The sequence below is a fragment of the Delphinapterus leucas genome, chromosome 3 (assembly GCF_059928025.1).
Source record: "Delphinapterus leucas isolate spDelLeu-1000000601 "Yukka" chromosome 3, BTC_Dleu_Yukka2, whole genome shotgun sequence".
In the NCBI taxonomy this organism is placed as follows: Eukaryota; Metazoa; Chordata; class Mammalia; order Artiodactyla; family Monodontidae; genus Delphinapterus; species Delphinapterus leucas.
In genome coordinates this window covers 13,825,933-13,850,550 of record NC_143131.1, presented here as the reverse complement: position 1 = coordinate 13,850,550, position 24,618 = coordinate 13,825,933, and the positions used below count along the sequence as shown (strand labels likewise).

At 46.9% G+C, this 24,618-nt stretch overlaps 1 protein-coding gene across 3 annotated transcripts in view; it reads right to left on the bottom strand.

Moving 5' to 3' along the window:
* Positions 1-24,618, bottom strand: part of TRIO (trio Rho guanine nucleotide exchange factor) — a 372,400-nt gene that overhangs the window by 126,910 nt on the left and 220,872 nt on the right. For all 3 annotated transcript variants that reach the window (XM_089908686.1, XM_089908685.1, XM_089908687.1), the window contains exons 12-18: positions 14,406-14,575; positions 13,211-13,385; positions 7,985-8,180; positions 6,034-6,200; positions 4,386-4,505; positions 2,448-2,639; positions 1,929-2,078 (exon numbers count right to left, since the gene is read on the bottom strand). In XM_089908686.1, the coding sequence (XP_089764812.1) occupies positions 1,929-2,078; positions 2,448-2,639; positions 4,386-4,505; positions 6,034-6,200; positions 7,985-8,180; positions 13,211-13,385; positions 14,406-14,575 (1,170 nt within the window). The remainder of the gene's footprint in view (positions 1-1,928; positions 2,079-2,447; positions 2,640-4,385; positions 4,506-6,033; positions 6,201-7,984; positions 8,181-13,210; positions 13,386-14,405; positions 14,576-24,618) is intronic.

Genomic DNA, 24,618 nt, shown 5'->3' with positions numbered 1-24,618 from the left:
ACTCACTTAAACCTGAACCGGGTCAAGGCCCTCAATACAACTAACAGAAATGTAGAGAATCCGGGATGGTGCTAAATGACTCCACAGGATGCAATTACCAAATCCGGAATGAGGGAAATTCCACAGTATGAATAACTTATTTCTTCAATTAACAAATGCTAATAAAAGGGAGGGTGGGATTTAGACTGAAAGAGACTTAAGAGACATACCAATCAAATCAATGCATGGTCTTGTTTGGATTTTGATCAAGACCACGTATAAAAACACATTTATGGGACAATCAGAGAAATGTGAACACCATTGGATTTTACATAAAATAAGAGTTACTGTTAATTTTTCAGGTCCAATAATGGTATTGTGGTTGTAGAATGGTTTTAGAAAGGTAGAATTTAATGCTTAGATACACACAGAGGTCTTTATAAATAAAATGGTGTAATATCTAGAATTTAAAATAATCCAGTTAAGGTGGGCATATGCCCATATGTTGGTAATTATTGAAGCTGGGTGAGAAGTACATGGGGGTTCATTATCCTTTCTCTTAATTTCCATAAGCATTTTTAAACTTCCATAATAAGTTTAAAGATATCCAATACACCAAAGACATAATCCTAGTTGAATGAAAGAATCTGACCAGGTCTGTGATTATTTTTGTTTTGTAATTTTACCTAAATATCTTTCTTAATTATATTAACTAAGTAGTATGTAATTTTGTTTTATACTAAATGGATTCCAGAGAAAGAGAGGCAATTGTAACGATTCCACCTCAAAACATCCCAGTAAAGGTGGACCTTTCCTAAACTTAAACAGCACCGACAAGCAGGGGTGGGGCTTTCAGGTCCTGTTTGGAATCGTTACAACTAATGACCCTGGGAAGCTCCAACTGTTTTCCAACCTTGATTTGCTTAAAAAGAAAATCTCTGTGGTGGAAGCTCATAATAAGTTACCAGGTAAGAATTTTCAAAGAGTTACAATTTGTTCTCCCAGACTAAACAATAACTCTCTGTCAGCTCAGAGGATCACCTTCAGAAATGAAACAGAAACAGAAATGATTAAATGTGACAGGAAATGGTGTCAGAGAGGTCAGGATGCTGGAGCAAGGAGGAAAACTAAACCAAGTAACATGGAAAGTAAACACCACACCTAGTTTTCATAGGTCTGAGTGGCCACCAGCAGAACCTCAGGAGAACTTTTTCACAAGTGAAAGAATGCAACGTGGAAACATTCAAAGTCAATGTACCTAAACATTTTGACCGCTGTTTAAAATTTAATTGTTGCAAAGCATACCAGTAACTCAGGTATGGACTATATATACAAATGACAAAGCAGGCTTGATAAGTGCCTCATTAAAGCTTCTCAGAGTTAAAACTTTCAGCCAGGCCTTGAATGGGATTAAATTTCTCTTGCAGGAAACACTTCCTGAATAAGTACAGTATTAGTAACTGGTCCTGTGAACCACAAGGGGTGTTCCTGCTTTGTGTCCACTCTACACTGGGCTCACACGTGTTCTGAGACAGTCTTTATTCCTCAAAAGGCTGAATTTCCAAAGGAAGATTATTTTAAGCTCTAGGCATTTTTGTTCCCCCAAATCAATCTCTCTGCGTGTCTGTTCAGGATCACTTGGTATTGTGACTTCCACCCGATCTTTATGCACACAGGTTTCTATCTAGCTCTCTGCCTGTGGAAACTAGAAGGAGAGTACAAATGACAACTGAAACAAGATTTTAAGATCTCCAATCAGCTGACTTATGGCTGAGGCAGGGTCACCGCGATCTCTCTCCAGGGCAGGGGCGCTGCGAGGCAGGCGGGGCCGGAGGAGTGGCCGCAGCTGCGGGACTGACGGTCCGGACGCCCCACCGGCTCAGGTGGACCCTCGGGGGGGCTGCGAACCCCGTCACTGAGGCACCACACCCGGAAGGCCGGCTCCGTACCTTCAGGAACGCTTCCTTCTGCTCAAGGTGCTTGCTGATCATCGGGGTGACGTGGTCCGTCTCGGAGTTGGGGCCCAGCTTGTCGGCCCCCCCACACCAGTCCTCCTCTCTCTTGTACTCCTGCTCCAGGCTCTCGAGGACACTGCAGACCTGCGGCAGGAGAGAATCTGGGCTCAGAGGGACCACTCGGCACCCATGGGATGACGAGTGCCGGCCCGAGGGCCGGGACCGCCACCTGGCGTGCGGCCATGCAGGCTTTCAGAACAAGGCCAAGATACAAGGTGAATTTCCCGCCTCTCTCTGCCCTGTGTCAGGCCATCCATTTAAATGAGAGGAAAAGGGACATCTCCTCAGATCCTTTCCGACCTGCTCTCTTTGATATGTAAGGGAAGCAGGAATAATCTTAATCCCATAATGCCGCTTTTCTCTGCTCGACTGGCCCAGGACTGACCGGCGAGGTAAGGACTGAGCCGTGCCGTGCAGTCAGGCTCAGCAGGCGGCAGCGGCGGGGAGCCCTACCTGCTCCGAGGTCTTGTAGAAGGCCACGGACGCGTTCACCAGCTTCAGCCGGTCCTCCATCTTGAGCATGAGCTGCTGCCAGTGCGAGGCCACCTTCTCGGCACAGTCCCGGATCATGTCCATGTCGTAGTGGTTGGCCTGCAGCATGGCTTCTGCCTTCTGCTGCACCTGCAGTGCGCTCTGGTGGGTCTTCTAAGGGGGGGAGAGAGCGGAAAGCTCTTCAGTGGGGGTGTCGCGCACTCACGGGGAAGGAGCGGGAAGGCCGCAGCTCTTCCGTCTGCTCGCTTTTACGGGAACGACTTCAGTTAACACTCACTAGGACGCTTCGAAAACCACAGCTGACAGGTTAGTTAAAAAAAAGCTTTTACGCCTACCAACAACTATTTATATTTATCCAGGGAATGATGAAATGCCTTAGGACTTTCCAGAATGGGGTCTTGGTTGTGGACTTTCCAGCTTTTGAGAGATAGCAGGAAAAACCCTTAGCAGCCGATATTCTAAAAAAGCTGTTGAAATGTTCCAAGTTTATTATTCCTGTTGATTCTTCTTGTAATAGCAGCCAGGGGCTAATGAACAAGTGGAGAAAAAGGTGGCCTAAGTGAATGCTCTTTATTTCACTTTTACCTTAAACTCTGGACTCGAGTAAAAGGTTTTCGAAAACTACCGATTCAAAAAAAGAGAAAGAGAGAAACACAGTTAAAAGCTAAAAATGAACCAACTGTGTTCTCTGGAGGTCCATGCCAGACAATGCATCTATGAAAACAAACTGGCAAATCCGGTAACAACTCCTGCTCTCGCATCCTCACTAGAAGCTTCTGTGAGGGGCTGAGGTCAGGTTCCTCGGGGAAACCAGAGGGCCCGGCAGGGCAGCCGTCAGGGGGAAGCACATGGGTCTCTGTGGACACAGAGTTTTCTCTTTTTTTAAACAATGGCAAAATTTTGCATTTCACCTGAAGTGGTACTAATGGCCCCATAAAACACTGTACCCAGCGTAATCCTGTCCGTTACCCAGACGGTGAGGCACACCAGTGATTTAATTACTAGAAGGCACTTGGCACAGGGTAAGATTTTCACAAGATTCACCCAGAGTCTGGGCTTCAGGGAGAAGTGTTAGTGTCTGTCCACTGGCGCTGAATAGTTGAGAGTAAATTAATCTAGGGAAGACATTAATGGTAATTTCTTTGGTTTTCATCTCTGGCTGAGAATATGTATATAACTAGAGCAGGAAACAAGTTTTCTATCATCAAATGCTCTCTTTCCCTTGTCTGTGCCTTGAGACCACCTGTCACAATCATTAACTCCCCCAACCCTCCAAAAATACTCTAAAATGAATTAATCCATATGCTGTGAGAGTGACTGGCCGAGCCATTTTGCTCAAGTCCCGGCACAGCACTGACCCCGTCGAGGCACAAAACCCTCTGGTGAGGGACGCTGCTTTTCCCCAGGGTCACAGGAGCTCTGTGCACAGCACTGTTTATGGGGGAAAGGGAACTGGTGATTGGCACCCGGTCCTGAAGATCCACCCCGAGTGCCCTGATTTTTCAAGACCGGTTACACAGCAGCAACTGTGTCTATAACATCAGCAAAACGTGAAAAACCTCAGCTGAGACCCCAGCTCGGGCTCCCTGGTGCCGAGATGTTCCCGACAGGTGAGGTGCATCCTGCCAGGGCCCTGACAGCAAGGGGACAGCAAGAGCCACCCCCGGCCTCTGGGACCCTTGCGGTGAGGTCGCCCTGGTGGGCATGGACAGCCTCCCATCACTGCAGTTGCCAGACTGCTTCCCCCTCTTGTAACGAACTGCAGGCTCGTAAGCGCAGCCGTTTGGGGTTCCACCGAACCCCCTTCGGCTCCCAGGGTCAGTGCCGCGTGAGGGGACTTAACAGGCTGGTCCTGAGGTTGGAGAGGCCGGGTTCCGAGGCCAGGCCGGGCGTCCGCACCTCGATGGCGTGCTGGAACTGTTCGTGCTCCCTCTGCAGCTGCTCCGCCTCCTGCAACGAGCTGGCCGTGATGAGCCCGGCGTTCAGCATTGACTCTCCGTTCCGGATCCAGCCCAGCACCTGAAACACGACACAGGGAACTCCATGCAGCAGCCCCTCTGGGGCATCCAGGCCATGGACCAGCAGTGACGCAGTCCGAGTGCGCGGCGGTCGAGCTGCTCACTTAGCTACGAAGCAGGGGTTTCCTCGTGATCCTACTGGCAACAGCCTGCTACCCTTCCCTGGTATCTGATCGTTAAGTGCTGCATTTTAAAATTAATTCTGTCATGTTTAGTTTCAAGTGGGAGCTGGAAGAGGTGGAGAGTCCGGAGGATCGATCATTCATCCACAGGTCAAAACAGACTGAGGATCACATACGAGAAAACCTACAATTGCAAAGAATTCCCTGACACTCAAAAATATATATCTTTCACTCCTTTTAGGCCTCATGGACATGCAGAATTAGCAAAGTGCTTGATAAGGGAACTGTTTTGATGTCACTAATGTATTTTCCACTTTAGAGTCAGTGTTAAGACAGCACACTGACCCAAGGATGAATTTAGCTGTTGGCTAATGCTCAGGGCCACACCACCAGATTCTTAGCATCACAGAATGAGAAGTCAGTTCTGACCATGGAAGCCACAGGGATGTGGAAGGTCATTCTGGGTAATCATTTGTGACAGAAACTGCTGGTTACTTAACCAGTACCTAGTTTCTTCATGTCCTTTACTCAGAAAATCCCAACTTGGGAAAGAGCTTAAAATAAAGCCAGTTCTCAGCTCCTATGACAGCTTGGTTGCAAATATGACACAATTCTAGTCACTGAGATCAAAGCAGGGGCTTCTGGGCCATTTGGGGAACACATTTCTTTTCTGATCCAGGTGCTGCCTCTTTCTTGATATGCTTTTCCCTTCCTGATACCTGGAACGTGGAGGTGATAGTTGGGGCTACAGTAGCCATTTGGCAACCATTAAGCCCCTCCAATCAAACAAACAGATGCCTTTCTACACAACTACAAGAATCCCAGAAAGCCATACTTCCATGGTCTCCCTGCTCACGTGATAAAATGTCACAGACATGCTAAATATACATATGCACGGAATCCCACTGGCACTGAACCAAAAGCAATCTCTTCCAAATGTCCCATTTTTATTTTGCCATGCTATCTGGGAGATGGGAGTATCGTATCCTGAGAACACAAGAAGACCCAAGCCATACACAGCCTGTGATCCCGGCCAGACTGATAACAGTCTATTTGGGGAAAAAAAATAAATCATATAGTTATTCAGCCCGGGAAGCAACGTGGTCAGGGTTTCAGGCAAGAGACGACCAATAACAAAACAAGCTAAGTGGAGGTGACTCTCAAGTGACCAGTTGCTGGGTGACGAAGGCTTCTCCACTCCAGAGTAAACACAGAGCTGCCCAGGCACTGGCTCAATTTTACACACTAGCTGTGGTGTGTCGGGGGTGTGTTGTATTCTACACCAGGACAGCTGTGTTCTGATCAGGGACAATCTGCCCCAAGGCTTACACATCCGAGCTACCAGGAGAGCACTCATCGAGCGCTCGCTTGTCGGCTGGGTCCCCTTCACTCCGCACATTCGTTTACCTGCTTCACTTCGGCCTGCAGGTGGCGGAGCTGCACACACTGCTCCAGGTGCTTCCGATGTTGCTCGGCTGCTAAATCCAGCTCCTGCTGCTTCTCGTGGAGAAACTCCAGCAAGTCCTGGACCCGGGTGGCCATGTCTACGTCTCTGTCGCAAAGCAGCTCCACGCCTGCGGACATTGAAGGGAGGCCCGGAATTCAAACAGCACTTCAACCGGTTCTTTTCTTTTTGTTTTTTTTAAAATATCTTTATTGGAGTATAATTGCTTTACAGTGGTGTGTTAGTTTGTTTCTGCTTTACAACAAAGTGAATCAGCTATATATATACATATATCCCCATATCCCCTCCCTCTTGCGTCTCCCTCCCACCCTCCCTATCCCACCCCTCTAGGTGGTCACAAAGCACCAAGCTGATCTCCCTGTGCTATGCAGCTGCTTCCCACTAGCTAGCTATTTTACGTTTGGTAGTGTATATATGTCCATGCCACTCTCTCACTTCGTCCCAGCTTCGTCCCACCATCCGTGTCAAGTCCATTCTCTACATCCGCATCTTTATTCTTGTCCTGCCCCTAGGTTCAACAGAACCATTGTTCTTTTGAAGATTCCACATATATGTGTTAGCACACTGTATTTGTCTTTCTCTTTCTGACTTACTTCACTCTGTATGACAGACTCTAGGTCCATCCACCTCACTACAAATAACTCAGTTTCATTTCTTTTTATGGCTGAGTAATATTCCATTGTATATATGTGCCACATCTTCTTTATCCATTCACCTGTCGATGGACACTTAGGTTGCTTCCATGTCCTGGCTGTTGTAAATAGTGCTGCAATGAACATTGTGGTACATGACTCTTTTTGAATTATGGGTTTCTCCAAAGAAGATACACATTGCCAACAACACATGGAAGGATGCTCAACATCACTAATCATTAGAGAAATGCAAAGCAAAACTCAATGAGGTATCACCTCGCACAGGTCAGAATGGCCATTATCAAAAAATCTACAAACAATAAATGCTGGAGAAAGTGTGGAGAAAAGGGAACCTCTTGCACTGCTGGTGGGAATGTAAACTGATACAGCCACTATGGAGAACAATATGGAGTTCCCTTAAAAAACTAAAAACAGAACTACCATACGACCCAGCAATCCCACTACTGGGCATGTACCCTGAGAAAACCGTAACTCAGCCTGTTCTTAAGGGAGCATGACGTACATGCTGCATTTGTGAACTACCTGCCCGGCGCCGGGCCAAGCCATTACTGTGAAGGCCAAGTTTGAGGAGGTCAGAGGCAGCAGAGGAGGTTTATGCCTGCCTCCGAGCATGTCTCAGAGGATAAATTCGATGTGGTCCAAAGCCAAATATGACGTACAGCTAATCAAAGCAAACCCATTTCCTATCAATCTACTTCTGCTCCTACACTGATATCTGGTGAAAGTGAGTCCTTTTTAAATGCACAAACTTCGGTTTGTTTCCGTTGTTATCCACTGTATACCCGTTCACGCTTGAGGAAGCATTTAGTTTGACTTGTGTAAAATGAGTAACGTAGGACACAGGTTGTTGCTAAGTTTCTAACACTACAGTTCCCTCTACGTTTTTGAGCCTATAGTGACATCTGCTGGTAAAATATAAAACTAAGAAAAAAATAAAGGACATGAAAATATTTTCTTGGGGTTTACATTTCATTCGTGGAGATCCAACAATATATAATTTGTAAAACTAAAGTTCGTGCCACTTGAAATAACATGCAGGAATATTAAGGGTACGTACACTAGTCAATGTTAAATGTGATCATATTATGTGGGTGAAAGAAAGCAAAACGTTTCCTTTCAGAGAGCAGGTATTTATAACACCGCAATCACAGGGGTAAGTGACCTGCGCACACCCTGAAAGGAACCGGATGCGTTCCTGCGGGGACACGAAACCCGTCCCAGGGCGGAACGCGCTGCTCACCGGAGGCCTGCACTTCGTTGACATACTGCAGGAGGTCCTGCCCTTGGTGGATGACGTCGAAGGTCAGGTTATTCATGGTCAGAGCCTTGTCCGCGTGGTGCTGCAGGCGCTGCTCTGCTATTGTGAGGTCCTCCGTGTCAAAGTCATTCATTTGCTGAGAAAGCTCGTCGTTCCAAGACTCAAGGTCTGAGATGATCTGACAGAGGAAAGTATCTGCTTAGGACCAAGACTTAAAAAATAAATACCTGCTGTGACGCCTCACTGTGCCAGGCAGGGAAGGAAGAGAATAAGGTGACTGTGTCAAAAGGACACCGGAGCCAGTGGCTGGGACCATTAGACCCTAAAAAAATTTTCCACAATTGAAAAAAATACACGGAATATACGAAGTCCATTAATTCCTAATGATGTTAAAAAAAGAGCTAAAAAGCCAGAAATTAATGAAAAGCTCTCTGGTTTTGATTAAAGGGAACCAACCTTCATCCACAAAATTGGTTCTTAAAGGAGAAAATTAATTATTTAAGCACACAATGATGAAGGAAAGTTCCTCTTTACAGTTAAATCTAGCTATTAAATGTAGAAATAATAAAATTAAAAAACTTCTTTGTAACCAAAAAAAAAAAACTACTACTACAACACCTGTTCAGGTAAAAGTCATCAGCGCCCAGTGAACTATCCCGAGAGGCTGACAGGGACCAGGCTGCACCTCCTGCCCCAAAGACCGCCCGCAGAATCCCTGCAGATGTGGGACCAGACAGCACACGCCTCCTGACAGGAGCAACCATACTGAGCCACCTGCACAGCTTCTGGTACCAAAATGAACCCGAACCTGACTGGGTCTTCCCATCTGCCTTCTAAGGTTACAGGAAATGCCGAAGAAAGACCAGCAGTTAAACAGCCTACCAGAGATCAAGTGAGAAAATGCAAAACGAGGGACCTGGTTCCTCTGACAACTGAACGTTATTTCAACAAGTCACAACAGGGGAAAAAGAGAAGGGCGGATGGGGGGAGGATTCTAGATGAAAAGGCTAACCACCAAACGCAGGGGCAGACCCCATGTGCCTCTTCTCTGCAGTACTTGCAGAAATCTGAACAGAGGCTGGGTATTAGCAGACAACAAAGCATCACTCTTAACGGCGAGGTGCTTAGGATGTGGTTATGCAAGAAAATGGCCTATTTTTTAGAGATATTCACAAAGCCTTTAGGATTGAAACATGATCAGCTGGCAAAGATTTCCTCTGCAACACTACAGCACAGCAATAGCAAGAGGATACTTGACGTAAGAGGGGCAAACTCATGTTGAATTTACAGGACAGGCATCTGGAAGGTCATTGTACTATTCTCGCTACTCCTGTGTAGTTTGAAAACTTTCATGCTATACTTTTTAAAAACTAAGACCAAAAATTATGAAATCCAGAAAGGAGGAGAAAAACTTCTTGTGAAAGAATATTATACTCCACACTTCAATGAAATAGCATTTCCCATGGATCCTCATTTACTTTGTCCACAGGAGCTGTAAGGAAATTAGTTTGAGAATTTGAGAATGTGAGAGAGTTTACACAGAATCCAGCTGGGAGATGGGAAGTAATAAACATCTTAAGGCTTCTCCAAATTCCTATTGCCCAAATCTTCCTGATTTCTTCCTTTTATTACTTGGTCTCCATAATATATGTGCACATTATATTAATTTATTAAATTATATCAGTTGATAAAGTAATCATTTTAAACAATGCCAAATTAGACACAAACCAAGAGGCTATGAGAAAAATATTTTTTAAAAGGAAGGAAATTACCATAACTTTAATCTTTATTTCTATTCTAAGGGGAATTTTAAAAATTAATTAATTAATTTTATTTATTTATTTTTGGCTGCGTTGGGTCTTTTGCTGCTGTGCATGGGATTTCTCTAGTCGTGGTGAGTGGGGGCTACTTTTCATTGCGGTGCGCGGGCTTCTCTTGTGGTGGAGCACGGGCTCTAGGTGCACGGGCTTCAGTAGTTGTGGCTCGTGGGCTCAGTAGTTGTGGCTCGCGGGCTCTAGAGCGCAGGCTCAGTAGCTGTGGCGCACGGGCTTAGTTGCTCCGCGGCATGTGAGATCTTCCCGGACCAGGGATCGAACCCGTGTCCACTACATTGGCAGGCGGATTCTTAACCACTGCACCACCAGGGGAGTCCAGGAATTTTCTTTCTTAATGTTTGTTTGTTTTCTGACACTGAGGGAGAAGAGAGTTAGGTGTGGTGGTGAGTTACAGACTCAGCAACAGTGCCTCATGGAGACAACATTAGGCTCAAAAAACACTCAAGAAATGGACAATAAACAAAGGTCGATATGCTAAAAGCAGCAAGATTCAAAAACACTCACTGAGCACAGAGAAACGCTGGCGATGGTCAGGATCCAGGATCATCAGGAAAAATCCTGCCCTCACGTTCAGCATTGTTAATAACCACACAAGCCAAGAAAAGAAATCTGTGGCACAAACAAAGCTCCAGAAAGTGGAAGGCTTTTTTGAACAGAGATTCTTTGAAGAAATAACTTTGACACAATTTTTTTTAATGTAGCCCCGAACTTTTAGAAAGTCTGTTTTCCTTTCTAAATGCAGGTAGTTATGACTGTTCTCCATAACTAAACTGTCACAAGATGCTAGTGTAAGGCTTTTGTTGTTCTTTTTAGACCAACACAGCAGATTTTATATGGAATATTTGGAGACTGAAATAGCAATATTCTAAGCCATAAGAAACCCTGTTCCACTTCTGAGAGATGGAAATGCTGTTTCAACTGAAATACAAGTGATACGGGGGATTTTTCTCACTGACCAGGTAACAGATGAATTTCTGCCACAAAGATAACTCCATGCCTCCTATGGGCAGTCAGAGGGGGCATCTTCCCAGACAGGAGAGGAAATCCCTGCAGAGCCTAAACTGCTCAGCTTTTCACATTTTCAGGATTACTCCAGAGAACAGAGGCTCTCAGGCTGTGACATTTAAAAGCTTTTAAACTATATTTTAGCTGGTCTGTGACTGAACTGCAGGGTTACGTTCCCAGCTTAGGAAAGCCCTTATCCCTGGCCGAGAGCGGTGGCTTTGTTGAGGCCATGTGGAACTCTGTGGCTATCATGTGGGGAAAATGTATGTTTTTGGTTCCTGATCTACGTTTTAAAACAGTAGTTTTATGAAAGTAGAAATACAATAAAAAAAATTTTTTCCCTTTGCGATAACATTAATACAAGTAAAGCCAATATTTTATTTCAAATATCAAAATGTCCTGGAAAGAAAACTTCCAATAATACTTCTGATTGCTCTGTGTTTCTTGATCGAAACTATTCAGTAAGCAGCTAAGTCACCAGGAGCAATTCCTACGAAGTGGAGGTTGAGAGGAAGGCAGCCACGCTGGCTCTTCTGTTCATGCAGCGCTGCACCCTGACCCCGGCCAGCTCCCAATGATGCACCCTGACCCTTGCTGACCACCAATAATATACTCTGACCCTGGACGCCCACCAATGATGCACCCTGACCCTGGCTACCCCCCGATGATGCACCCTGACCCTGGCTAGCCCCCGATGATGAACCCTGACCCTGGCTAGCCCCCGATGATGAACCCTGACCCTGGCTACCCCACGATGATGCGCCCTGACCCTGGTCACCCCCCGATGATGCGCCCTGACCCTGGCTACCCCCCGATGATGTGCCCTGACCCTGGCTACCCCCCGATGATGCACCCTGACCCTGGCTACCCCCCGATGATGCGCCCTGACCCTGGCTACCCCCCGATGATGCGCCCTGACCCTGGCTACCCCCCAATGATGCGCCCGACCCTGGCTACCCCCAAACGCTGCAAACTGGCAGCTGTGGCGCGGCACCGTGAGTTGAGACCAGCGCACCTCTTCTTCATGTGGCTCCACGTGGATGGGAAGGTTAAGACCAGAGCCCTTGAGTAGCTGTTACCGGGCAACATGTGCAGGGTTTGACTCCTTTCTTGTCATCAACCAGTGATGACAATGAAACAGCCAAGACGGCCTTTCTTTAATGAAAACACTGATGGAAGATTAGACAAGCAGGCAACCAAAGGCCCCTGTGAGAGGCACACACACCAAACCACCACTCGGGGCGGGACCAAGGGACGAGCTCCAAGGCCCACTTCGGGCAGACGGTCCCCCTGAGCTGCAGCAGCCCTGCCATCCCTCTGCCTTCGATGGCGCCTCGGTCCAGACCCCACTGCCCTCAAGTCCCTGTTCTGAACGCAGGACAAGTGATAGATACGGAGACAGCAGGCTCTACAGATTCTGGCCGCCAGGCATGGGCCACCTGGGGTGCCTGGAGGTACCTGGACAGGCAGCAGGTCCCTGCCAGCAGCGGCATGAAGCCCACTGGCTCCAGGAAGCCAGTCTCACCCACAGAGTTTTGGTTCCTTTTATCATATTTCACACACAGATTCAGCGTCATCCAATTATACTTACTTCTGCTTGTACTTCATCAAGTTCAAAAATAAAAGATCTTGCCTGGCAGAGAATTTAAGAACCGCCCTCTTAAGAAACCTGTCCTTCTTTCTCCTAGTCACAAATAAGGTGCAAAAGTCAATCTTTTAGGTAAGAATTACAGATCGCCTGAGAACATTTCTGTGAAGAAGAAGAAAAAGAAAAGAAACCTTTTTCTGAAAAAAAAGAAAAGAAAAAGAAAAGAAACCTGTCCTTCTTTCTCCCAGTCACATATAAGGTGCAAAAGTCCATTTTTTAGGTAAGAATTACAGATCGCCTGAGAACACTTCTGTGGGGAAAAAATGGGGTTTCCTGGGACGTACAAGCTTATGACCACAGGCTCTGGGAACACTCACTCTTGAAGGGAGAGGAATGGCGGGGGGGGGGAGGGAAGGAGGGAGGAAGAGCATCACTGCCCTGAGCTTGCGCTTCTGCTTCCAGGACAAGGGGACTGCTTTGAGGGGTCCAATCAAGGATGAACAAGCCAAGGTGACAAGGTGGCCCTGTTTGTAGAAGCCCTGCCTGGATCCACTCTCAAAGCTCGCTCACGTTGCTGTCCTGCTGTGTGGTGTCTGTCCCGCTGCCCACCTGCCTGCCCCAGAGCCAGGCCCCATCTCCCAGGGCCAAGCTGGGAGGAGCCGCTCTTTCCCTCCCCCTCCCCCTCCCGGCACAGAGGCTGGGGCAGTAGGCGAGGGGCAGAGGAGGGGTGCTGGAGCTCTGGGAGCAGGCCCGGGTGGGCGGGGCGGGGGGGACACTCACGTCGATGGCGTCCCTCTCAAAGATGCGCAGCTGCAGGAAGAGCTCGAGCTTGATCTTGCGCTCCTGGAAGAGCTCCTCCATCTGGGCCTGGGCCTCGTCCAGCTGCTGCAGCACCGTCTCGATGTGGCTGATGGAGCTGTTGTGTGGGGTCTTGTTGCTGGAGATGGCAGAGTCCCTGAGAAGGGGCAGAGAGGGACAAATAGGAACTGGATGGGAGAGTCTCACCCTGCCGGAGGCCAGAACCGGCGACTGGGGCCTCGGGGAAGAAGCCGGCGGGAAGCGGGACTGCCCCGCTCGGAACACGGAATAAGCCGCCCCTCCCGCCAGACAAGCCAGGCCTTCCTCCCTGATCTCAGCATACGCTAAGGAACTCCTTCGGCACTTTTTCATAGCCCCTCTCTTAGAAGAAGTCTAACAGTCATGTGAGTCATGTCGTAGAGTTTCATCTTCAGCCACTTTTCTCCGTAAGTAGAGAACAGATGGCACCCGTTCACTACAAATGGTGGAGCCACGTCAGCTGTGGGGTTAAGCTGTAATGCAGCCAACTGAGCCTTCATCGAGGAAGTCTGCCGGACTCTCAGAAAAGCGAGCATCACGGGAAGCTGTCAGGGGCGATGAGATAAGCTACCCCGAGGGATCCAGCAGGGGCGCTGAATTTACGTGATGGTTCCCTGTGACCCAAGGACAGGGATATGCCCTCTGCCCCAGCCTGCCTCCCCACTTCCTGCCACTAGGAGCACCTGAGTGTCACCTGGTGCCACCCGAGGCCAGGCCTGCTGAGCCTGGACTCTGAGAGGAGTGACGCCCACCTCACCGTAGAAAAGCAGGTTGCTCAGGGCCTGAAGGACGTGGTCCTGGGAGGTTTAAATTCATCTGGTTTGTAAAGAAATTTCAGTAATTTCTAGATAGCTGTTAAAAGGAAATATTAATAAGACCTGAATCCTGGGGAGGCGTATTAGTCAATGCCATAATGAGAAAAATCGTAAGAGTGAAAACACTGTGAGAGAGAAAAAGAGAAAGGAAAAGAGAGAGAGTGATGTTGGTCTCCTTTGCATGCATGGATGCTATTCGTTCTCTGCCTAGTTGGACAGAGGATTATAGCTAATGGTTCCAAAAAGTGAGGGGGAGGGGAAGCCCCCCGCAGATCTCAGAACGTCTGCGCGGGAACGGGGGACGGGGACGGGGCGTGGCCCACCTCAGCTGCTGGATGAGGTCCTCCCCTTCCTTGATCACGTTCACGGTCACCTGCAGGGTGGTCTGCTGCTGCTGCCCGAAGCGCTTGATGAGGTCCTGCACGGCCTCCACAGACTCGGCGTACACGTCGTCCAGCAGCTCCTTCTGCAGCTCCTCCAGCCATGTCCACAGCTGTGGGGACAGCGCTGTGAGCCCGGCCCTTCCCGCTTCCCCGGGGCTGGGGGGTCCGGGCCGGGAGGGGACCGGTGGCAGCGGTTCCCAGGGAGCTGAGAGGGAGGCGGGCGGCAGGGGTGCCGGCGGCCAGTGGGACACAGAGCAGGACGCGAGGTGAAGAAACAACCAGGCAGAGAGCCCGAGGGGACTGTCACAAAGGAGAGAAAGGAAAGGGGAGGGCAGCGACCATTCCCAGTCCTTCCCAGACCCAACCCAAGTGCAAGAGGAAACAGAAAAAAAATCCCAACAGCTGGAACGTCTGCTAAACGTTAACGGGCATTCTTCTATGCGTCTTCTGACTCTTACTTAGCAGAGGCATAGTTTTATTTTTAGCAAGAGCATGACAGTCCATTCCTAATTATTAAACTGCTGCTCAGACAGGGGGCTTTACATCCCTCAAAAGGAAGGAAACATATAACGTGGTAAAATCAACCCGTCACCACGCCCGGCAGGAGATTCGGATGCGGCTCTTGCCAGGTCCCCACTCCCAACACAGGCCACGGTCAACCCGGACACAGATCAGTCCTTCGATGACAGGAGTACATACTGGGAACACGTGATCACCTTCATTGTCATGACCATTAACAAGGTGTTCGCACACATGGCTAGGCAAAGACTACTTGGGACAAGGACTGCTTCCAGCCTGGCGGGGACAGAGCACCTCGACCGCTTCTGGGAAGCCCACTGCCTCTTCCAGGTCCCTGGGTAGCCATTCAGCGAACTGAAAGGACAATTAATTAAACTGAAAGGGCCCTGGTGGCTTGGGAGCAGTTTGTGCGTGGAGAAAAGGCTTCCTGCTTCCCCGGGGATGGAATAATCACCTCCCGTATGGTAAGGTATGTGTACATTACAGACGGCTGCCCCAGCTGCGGGGAGAGAGGGGGCCCCGACACTGCCGGCCACGCGGCCTCGTGGCTGACACAGCACCACTGCTTTACTGAGGCCTGACGGACACAGAAGAAACGGCACAAGTTTAAAATACTTCGATATTTGATAAGTTTGGACACATGTAAACCCATGAAAAGATCAACGCTATCAAGACAGTGACTAGCTCCATCACCCCAAGAGTCTTCCCGTGCCCCTGGTAATCCCTCCCTCTGTCTTCCTTCCAGGCGATCACCAGCCTGCTTTCTGCCACTACAGATTAGCTTGCGTTTTCTAAAAAAAGAATTACATTCACGGAATCATATAGTAGGTCCTCTTTTTTTTTTTGGTCTGGCTTCTTTCCGCATAATTATTTTGAGATTTCATCCATACTACTGCGTGTATCAACAGTTCTCTCCTCTTTGTTACTGAGTAATACTCCATTCTGTGTCGACGCCACAATTTATCCACTCAGATGTTGACGACATCTGGGTTGTTTTCAGTTTGGGGCCATTACAAACACAGCCGCTATGCACACTGGTGTATAGTCTCCGTATGCACCTGTGCTTTCCTTTCTTGTAGGTACACATCTAGGTGCAGAGCGGTTGGATCATATGGTAGGTGTATGTTTAACTTTTTAACAAAATGCCAAACTGTTTTCCAAAGTGGCTCATTTCACGTTCCCCGGCCCCCGCTGCCCCTGGCAGTGTCTGAGAGCTCCAATCCCTCCACATCATTACCGATACCAACGTGGTCGGTCTTTTTAATTGTAGCCATTCAAAATGAGGGGTATCTCATTATGGTTTTAATCAGCAATTCCCTAACGACTAATGATGGCAAATCCAAGCTAACCTTTCAAGAGTTCTTTTGTTGTTAAACATGTATTCAGGTGAGAACAAAGTCTTGCCAGCCGGCTCCTGTTAGGTCAGTAAGTATTTAAATAGGGCAGGTAAATTTAAAAACAAGGCGAGTGCTGGCACAGAACTTACTTTTAGTCAAGTACTTGGGGTCCTAAGAGTTAATTTTACTAAAAATGTTAAAATGTCAACTTGAATCATATTATTTACCCATCTCTGTAAGATATCAAATTTCATACAATCCAAGGATTTTAATTATAGGCATTTTAGAAGGAGGCTGGTTCACCTCTGTGATCTTACAGATTAAGGAAAAGAGGCCATAGGTGATGAAGTGACCTGAACAACATGGGCAAACCTATTAGCAGCGCCAACCTATGCGCAAAGTCAGTACGGTATCAGAAAGGAGGCCTCCAGACCTGGTCACACTTCACATTGATACCGCATTTCAACATGAAAAAACACCATTCATCAACAGACCAAATAGGGACTGATACCTTGCACATCTATTAAGGGTCCAATCAATAACATACTCCTGTTTTTCATTTTGTTTTGTTTTGTTCTCTAAATTCCCATGAAACTGGTTGCTGCAGTTATAAATAATAGGAAGGATGAAAGCATTATGACCATAAAGAATCTCCCAATTTGCTCTCATATTTCCCACGAAAAATCTTCCATGGGAAGGTGATCATTTCACAATATATAGGAGTACTGAATCATTATGCTGTAAATCTGAAACTAATGTCAATTATATCTCAATTAAAAAGTGTTTTATCCACAAATAATTAAAAAACACTTTTCTTGTAATATGGAATAACGATTACGAGGCGTGGGTTCTGAAGCCAGATTGCCCGAGTTCAAATCCTGACTTAACATTTCCTAGGGTGTGACCTAAAGCAACTTCCCCGGATCCATGTCTCGGCATTCTCATCTGTAAAATGGACATGGTAATAATGCCTACTCCAGGGAGTTACTGAGAAGATTCAACAAGACGATACATATTTCTTCAAAATAACATATGTTAGCCACTATTACAGTTTTGTTCTTGTAAGAGAAATTTTGATAATAAGAATCATAAAGTTTTTAGAAGTGTTCTTTCTCTAGGTATTTTTCAAAACACGTCCAAGTTCCAACCAATTGTTCAAAATATGTCACTTAGTCTGGTAAACTTAATACTGTGCCGCATTTAAACCTTTTTACACCTAAAAACAGTGCAGTACGAGGGAAAAAGTGCTGGAATTAGTCCAGATCCTACAGAACTCTCTTCCCATTGGTTCTGGGGAAAGTGCCAAGAGTATGTGTGGGTCAAACCCTTTCCTTTCTTCCTGGTAAGTTCTGAAAGAACTAGCTAATTCCTTCAAGAGCCTGGACATCTTGACACGCATCCATGGTGGAGGGTGCACACCGCCCAGCCGGCTGCGGAGCCAGGGAAGGGCCCAGCTCTGGAGGGGTTCACGCAGTTGAAAAGGGGAAAAAAACTGAGGTAGAAGGAGCAAGACTACATTTAAATCCATGATTAAAAGGCCCAAAGTGCCTCTGCCCCTTTAGAATTCCTCTGTCGGGTCCTACAGGAAATATTCTCATTCATTTTGGAGGAAAAAGTCTCAGAGAAAGGTCATTTCCAATGCCAAGCGATGATGAACTGATGCATATCTAATACAATATGAGTCAGACAAAGTCTATTTTTAAGCTTTCGAAGTGGTACACGTGACGCCCAAAATAACGTCTGAATAAAGGAATGAGAAATAGTCTCTAGGATGCCTGTGAGATTTTTACCATAGACTTCCTGAGGGTGAAAAAAATTGCACTTCTGGGCATGCTGTTAATTTACAATGAAAAGATAAATCTTTGCCCGACAATGAGAGAGGAGTTGTATCTTATCCAAGTTCTCAGCAGCGTGAAATCCACTTCTAAGAGAACTGTGCCCACAGCCAGGTGACGGCCAGGCAGCCAGAGTTAGGCAACACTGTCCCCTAGAGGCCACCCGAGCTGTGGCCAGGAGTGTTCCACGCAGGAGAACTTGAACCCAGCCCAGAATGGGGTGCAGGTGCGTACAGACTTGGGTCACAGTCCAGGATCCAGAGAGGAGGCTGGTTTAGAAAGACCCATGGAGTTCTTGGAAGAAAACTCCTGTGATAAGTTGTGGGAGAGCCTGGTCCTGGATCGAGCATCTGCTGTGTCTGATCCCTGTGCGTCCCCTATCCCAGTCCCTTCCCCCACACCGCCTGTCCTGGGTGGAGCCTAAAGAAGGAGCCAAAGCTCTGCTGGGAGAAAGCCCCTGAAAAAGCCCTTTGCTTGCTAGAGAGGGATCTGAGAGGAACTCACTGGGGTGGGAGATCCCAGGAAAGCACTCAGTCTCCAGCTGGTTCAGTGGGTGGTCAGATGGGAGTCCCGAGATTTGGGGGCTGCTTTAGCTGCAACCGCTCCCAAGATGCACAGTCTGAATGCAGGCTACCAGCCTGGTCCATCTGGAGGTAGGAGTGCAACACACCAGCTGGGGGGTCCTTATCCCCCATGTGACCTTGGGAAAAGTCCTTGGAGTTCTCTGCCTTCAGTTTTCTCGTCTGTGAAATGGGATCATTTTACCATGAGTTTGAGAATCAAGTGAGATGACCACAAAATGTGTGGCAGTGCTCAATTACCACACGCACTTTGTAAATAGAAGCTACCACCACTGGTATCCATTTCCCTACTCTTGTTTTTGACAATCATTCAGGTACCAGTGGGGATAGGTGAGCCGCAGGGCCAGCGTGGGAAGTGTAAAAGCCGGGAGCAGGGACTTCCCTGGTGGTCCAGTGGTAAAGAATCCGCCTTACAGTGCAGGGGACGTGGGCTGGATCCCTGGTCAGGGAACTAAGATCCCACATGCCGTGGGGCAACTAAGCCCGCGTGCTGCAAACTACAGAGCCCATGCGCTCTGAAGCCCGCACGCCACAACTACAGAGCCCATGCGCCCCGGAGCCTGCGCGCCACACCTGAGAGAGAACCCGCACGCCACAACTAGAGAGAAGCCCGGGCGCCACAGCGAAAGATCCCGCCTGCCGCAACTAAGACCTGACACAGCCCAAAATAAAAAATAAATTGGAAAAAAAAAAAGCCAGGAACAGAAGCAGGCGGCAACTTGCAGGGCAACTTGCAGGGGGAATTTCAGAGGGCACCTGCTATGAGCACAGAACGTGATTCCGTTTCAGGCAGAGGAAGCAGGGATCAAAGGGGAACCGCTCCAACCACGAACAGCACGTTCTTTAGCCTGAAATGACCAACTGTGATTCTGGGGCACATGCCTGTCACCTGACTGAGGAGTAAGGGTTTCAGGAGTACCAATTATTCTTGGATGGGTGATAAAAGATCCCTTAGTATGATGAAATGAAATGTATGAAGGATGTATGGAGGGAGGGGCAGAGGGCAAATAAAGTCAGTATCATGAAGTAATACCAAGGCAAATATGTGTAAGGGGGTTCAGAAAAGGAGGAAACCCCAGGAGCATGGTCAAGGGCAGCCCACACATTAAGGAGGGACACCATTAAGGGGGACATCGGGCTCTGCAGTGGAAGCGAGGACAAGGTGAGGCACAGGTGACGCGGCTGGGCCCACAGCCGACTCGGACATCGGGGCAGTGCCAGAACCTCCCAGGTATTTAGATGAAGTCTAATTCGCTAAAAACAGATGTTGAGATTTAGAATTTTAAATCTTCTTTTTATTCCACCCCATCCCCAGCGGGTAAGACACTCCCTCCAGCAGCTGTCGCTCCCTGAGGCATCAAGTTGGGGGAAAGTGCCTCCCCACCCAGGGTCGTTCTGAGCGCAACCCTGTCTCCCCGAAACAGTACGCAGCTGGTCCAAGTGTACTTCCTCGTGCGCTCTTCAAATCTCCGGAGATAGTTCCTGTTCCTGCAGACCGGCCTCCCTCTCCGGAGACTAACACGTTATTCCCTGCCCTCGGCCAGCTCTGGCAGCACCAGCTGTCTCTCCTCTGAACTCCCCGCCCCCCAATTTGGGGGCTGAAGCACTGAAGGCAGCACCAGACGTGACCCAAGCAGCAGCGAGATACGTCACCCTGGGGGAGGAATTATTGCGGACACTGTCCATCAGCACAGGTGGGAATGTTCTTTGTTTAACACATGCTGCTGCCACCTATGTGGCTTATGTTACCTCTGTAACCCGCCTACTTCTGATTCAAAACAGACTCATGAATCAAAACCCATGAATGAAATTTCTGTCATAGCTTTGGACTTATTCTTGCCGGGGTCTTTTCTGATTCTATTTTATTATCTGATATATCTGGCAGCCCCTGGTCTAGACTTTGATCAACTTGCCCTCCGTGCCAATCCACGCACTCACAGGCCTCGTGCTTAGAGACAGAGGTCTGCAGTGCAAACAACCTCCAGCCCCGCTGAGGTCATCCACTAACCAACACTCCCACTGCCAGCCTCGGCTGCAAGGCTTTTAACGCAGCCACGATTATTTCTGCTTCAGCACCGAGTCTGTCCTGGCTTTATCGCAATTTGACCACTTTCAAGACAAAATGCTCTCAACACAACAAAGGCAAGTTTTCAGGGTGCCTGGACTTGGATGTACAATCTCTCCAGATGTCCCAGACGGATGCAAAAGTTCTGAATAGGTGGGTGGAGGCAGTTCAAAGACATGGCAACCGCACAGGCTGCTCCCCTGCAGCAGGTGACACCAGGGATTAAAACCATCTGTCTGTGGGGCCTCAGGTCCACCTGGGATGACTGGTCTACCCCCTCCCATCACCCCCTTCATCAGAAAGCTGATCCAATTGTGGGTCTGGGCTGGAAATGACTTCCTCATTCACAGGCAGGGTATGAGCAATGTCTTCCCATCACAAACACTTTCTTCCTGGCATGGTCTACTCAGAGATCAGTATGGGAGGATAAGGACAGTCTTGGTCTTGTGTTAACTGACACCCTCAACTGATTCTTTTTCACAGTGATTCAGCCCATATTTTCCTGTCTGTGTACAAATTAAATGTCAAATGCTTGGCTAAATGCTCACTAATTCCACTGCATACTCTTCATCCAATCAGAAACCTAGTAAAGAATGAAATAAAGTTCACACGGCATAACTTGTTCATTCACTTCTTCCCTTTTAAAAGGCAGTTTAGAAACTGTCTTTTCTAGAACTCTGCTTAGGAGTGACCTCAACCTGAGTAATATGTGAAATCTACCTTCTTAAGAAGGCCTTCTGGCATCCCTTCCTTTTCCCACAGTTCCTTAGACAGCAATACACCAAATCTGGTGAACTATCAAGTTCTTTCACTACCCAGGGATCTAATGTGTCTTGGAATACGGACTTGAAATCACTTAGGAGAAATAAGTTCGTTCTTATAAAAATCTTCACCCATTTTGGTCATCAACTTGTATCCATCAACATCCTGGGCCCCAAGCAGAAAGCCCGACCCTTCCTTGATCTTGTGGTTCTGCAGTTTGTGCTTTATAAAAAGGAAGAGAAAACAAACAACAACAAAACCAAAAAAGGCTTTTCAGTCTCTGTAGGCCCAGCTTACCTAGAACTTTTAAGCTTTCTGACAAAACACTGCCGGTGATCAATCTTCCTACCACTTATTCAATAAGAACAATAAACAGTAACAAATAGTACACGACAGAAATACACATGGATAGTTTACTTCTCTCAATTAACCGAAGCCCTATCACATTTAGTTTATGAAGCTGAGTATCAAAATATTAAAATGCCCTCTAAAAAGAAGTCTAACAAGTAAACAAGATTACACATACATCCATTTTCAGCTGGGCATTTTAAGACCTAATGTTGTATTCCCTGAACTTCTGTACAGATGCTTCGCCTCCTCGTTACATTAACTGAGGCCAATCTACAAACAACTAATTAAAGCAGATGTTTCCGACTCTCCGTTTAGAAGCAGACATTTAGACTTTCCCTTCAATAAAAAATGATAAAATCTGGAGTTAGTGCACAGGGATATACGTTTAGTCCCCACTGTAATAGTGAGTTACAAATAAAGATAAGATAGTATATTATTAATTCATTCATTTAATAATCATCCACTAAGTGACCATTCTCTGTCAGGTATATTAGAGTTCCGTACAGTTTTACACACTAACTTCTAATTTCTCTCTTGATCTAAAAATTTTCTCTGCCTCAAAATATTGGGTCGATAAGAAGAAACTTCATGAATTTAAACCAGTTTTAAACCATTCTCTAGAGAAAAAAAAAAAAGCTTTACATGAATTAAACTAAACTGACAAAAGGATTTTCCTTTTAGATAATAACATCCCTCTTCCCCACTGGCCAGCCCAAATGCTTTACACATATTTACTTGGTGAAAAAATTCATTTATTTTGCAGCTTTGGCTGGGAACAAAAGTAGTTAGTGATGTGAACAAAGCCATGTATGCCAATGTGACAGAACCACGAGCAAAGATTCTCTGTAACAGCCTCCTCTGCCCTGAGTGGATGCAGCGCTGGAGCTGTGCACCCAGCAAGGCTCCGACTGCTGATCTGAAGGGTCAGAGTGAGGCGCTCACCCTGAGAAAGGGCAACAGAAGCAGATTAAGCAGTTCCTGTTGCTCAAAGATGAGTAAGGAAGGTATCGGGATTATACCCAAGTATTCATACCCAGGTATTTATTACACCTCTGTGTCTTATAGTTAAATCATTTGTCGAGTAACAAGGCAGGTGAGGAGGAGAAACAAGGACACTTATTGGCAGCTAGGATGGTGAGTGTGTAATTGCATCCAGTTGGTCCACAGCCCTCAGAGATGCTGTTATTCCCAATTCTGCAGAGAGAGAGCTGAGGCACCACAGAGCAGCCTGTCCCAGATCACTCAGCCAGTTAAGTAAGGGGATGTGCTACACTATAGTATACTTTAATTATTTTAATAAAGATGATATTTTTACAGAAAGAAAGCATAAATGATTAGATCTATTTTTTTGGATATTCCCACCTATGGGAAGACCACCTATTTTTTTTTTTTAAATACCAGATACCACAATCTATGTGAAGGCCTAATTGCCAAAGCAGTAGGTAGCAACTGAATGTTGACTTGGAAACCAAAGTCAAATCCAGTGCTCAGTCTTGCAAGGGGCGATGATGTAGTGGACGGTTCTAGGCCCTGAGTTTCCCTCTTGCTTCCTCTGGCTTGTGGCCGTTTAATTGCTCGTTTCTGTCTACATCAGATAAACAAGCTAAAGAAATCAAACATTTAAGAGTGTATTTAGAGACTTCATCTAAGCAATTGAATATTAACATAAAAATGATCGAGATGTGATCACAGAAGGTAAACTTTACTTCCTAAAATATTATGCATCTGATCTTAACCTTTCCCACTGGACTTCTGAGATGTTAAAGAGCGAGGTCACTCATACATTGCTGCTGGGAGCGTAAAATGGTACAGGCATTCTGGAAAAGTCTGGCAGTTTCTTTTAAAACAATGTGTTTACCAAAGGACCTGCCAGTTGTACTCTTAGGCATTTATCCCAGAGACATGAAAACTTAAGTTCATGCAAAAACTTGTACATGAAGGTCCACAGCTTCTCTGTTTGGAAAAGCCAAAACTTGACAATATCCCAACTGTCTTTTAAAGGGTAAATAGTTAAGAAACTGTGATACAGCCAAACCATGAAATACTACTCAGCAATAAAGTACTGACACACGCAACGACAGGCATGGGTCTCGGGAATTTTGCTGAGTAGAAAAAGCCAATCTCAAAAAGGTACATATTGTATGATTCCATTTATGGAACATTTTTGAAGTACAATTATAGAGATGGAGAACAACAGACTAGTGGTTGCCAGAGGTTGGAGGTTAGGGGGTAGGGGTCAGGCACGGGTGTGAGGAGGCGGCAGCAGGGAGCCCGCTGGTGATGGGGTGATTCTGCATGACTCTGTACATTCAAAGTGGTGGTGGTTACACGAATCTACACACGATAAAATCTCATGAAGCTAAGCATGCGTGCGCACGCGAACACATACACATCATGCACTGCACACCGGGGAAAGTAGAATCTAGGAATAAGCTCTGGGGAGTGTGGCAAAGCCACTTTCCTGCTTTGACAGTGTACGTGGTTATGCGAGGTGTGACGCCCTGGGGGGAGGCTGGGAGAAGGGTGCAGGGACCTCCTTATCTGTTTCTTTTTCTCCCAACTTTCAGGGATTATAAATATTTCAAAATAAAAAGTATTTTTTAAAAAAGCTGGGAAATATGTTTAAAGGTATCACCCATACATAGGAATGCAGAAAAAACCAAATCATTTTAGAGAATAGAGAGAGATGAGTCATCAGTAAAA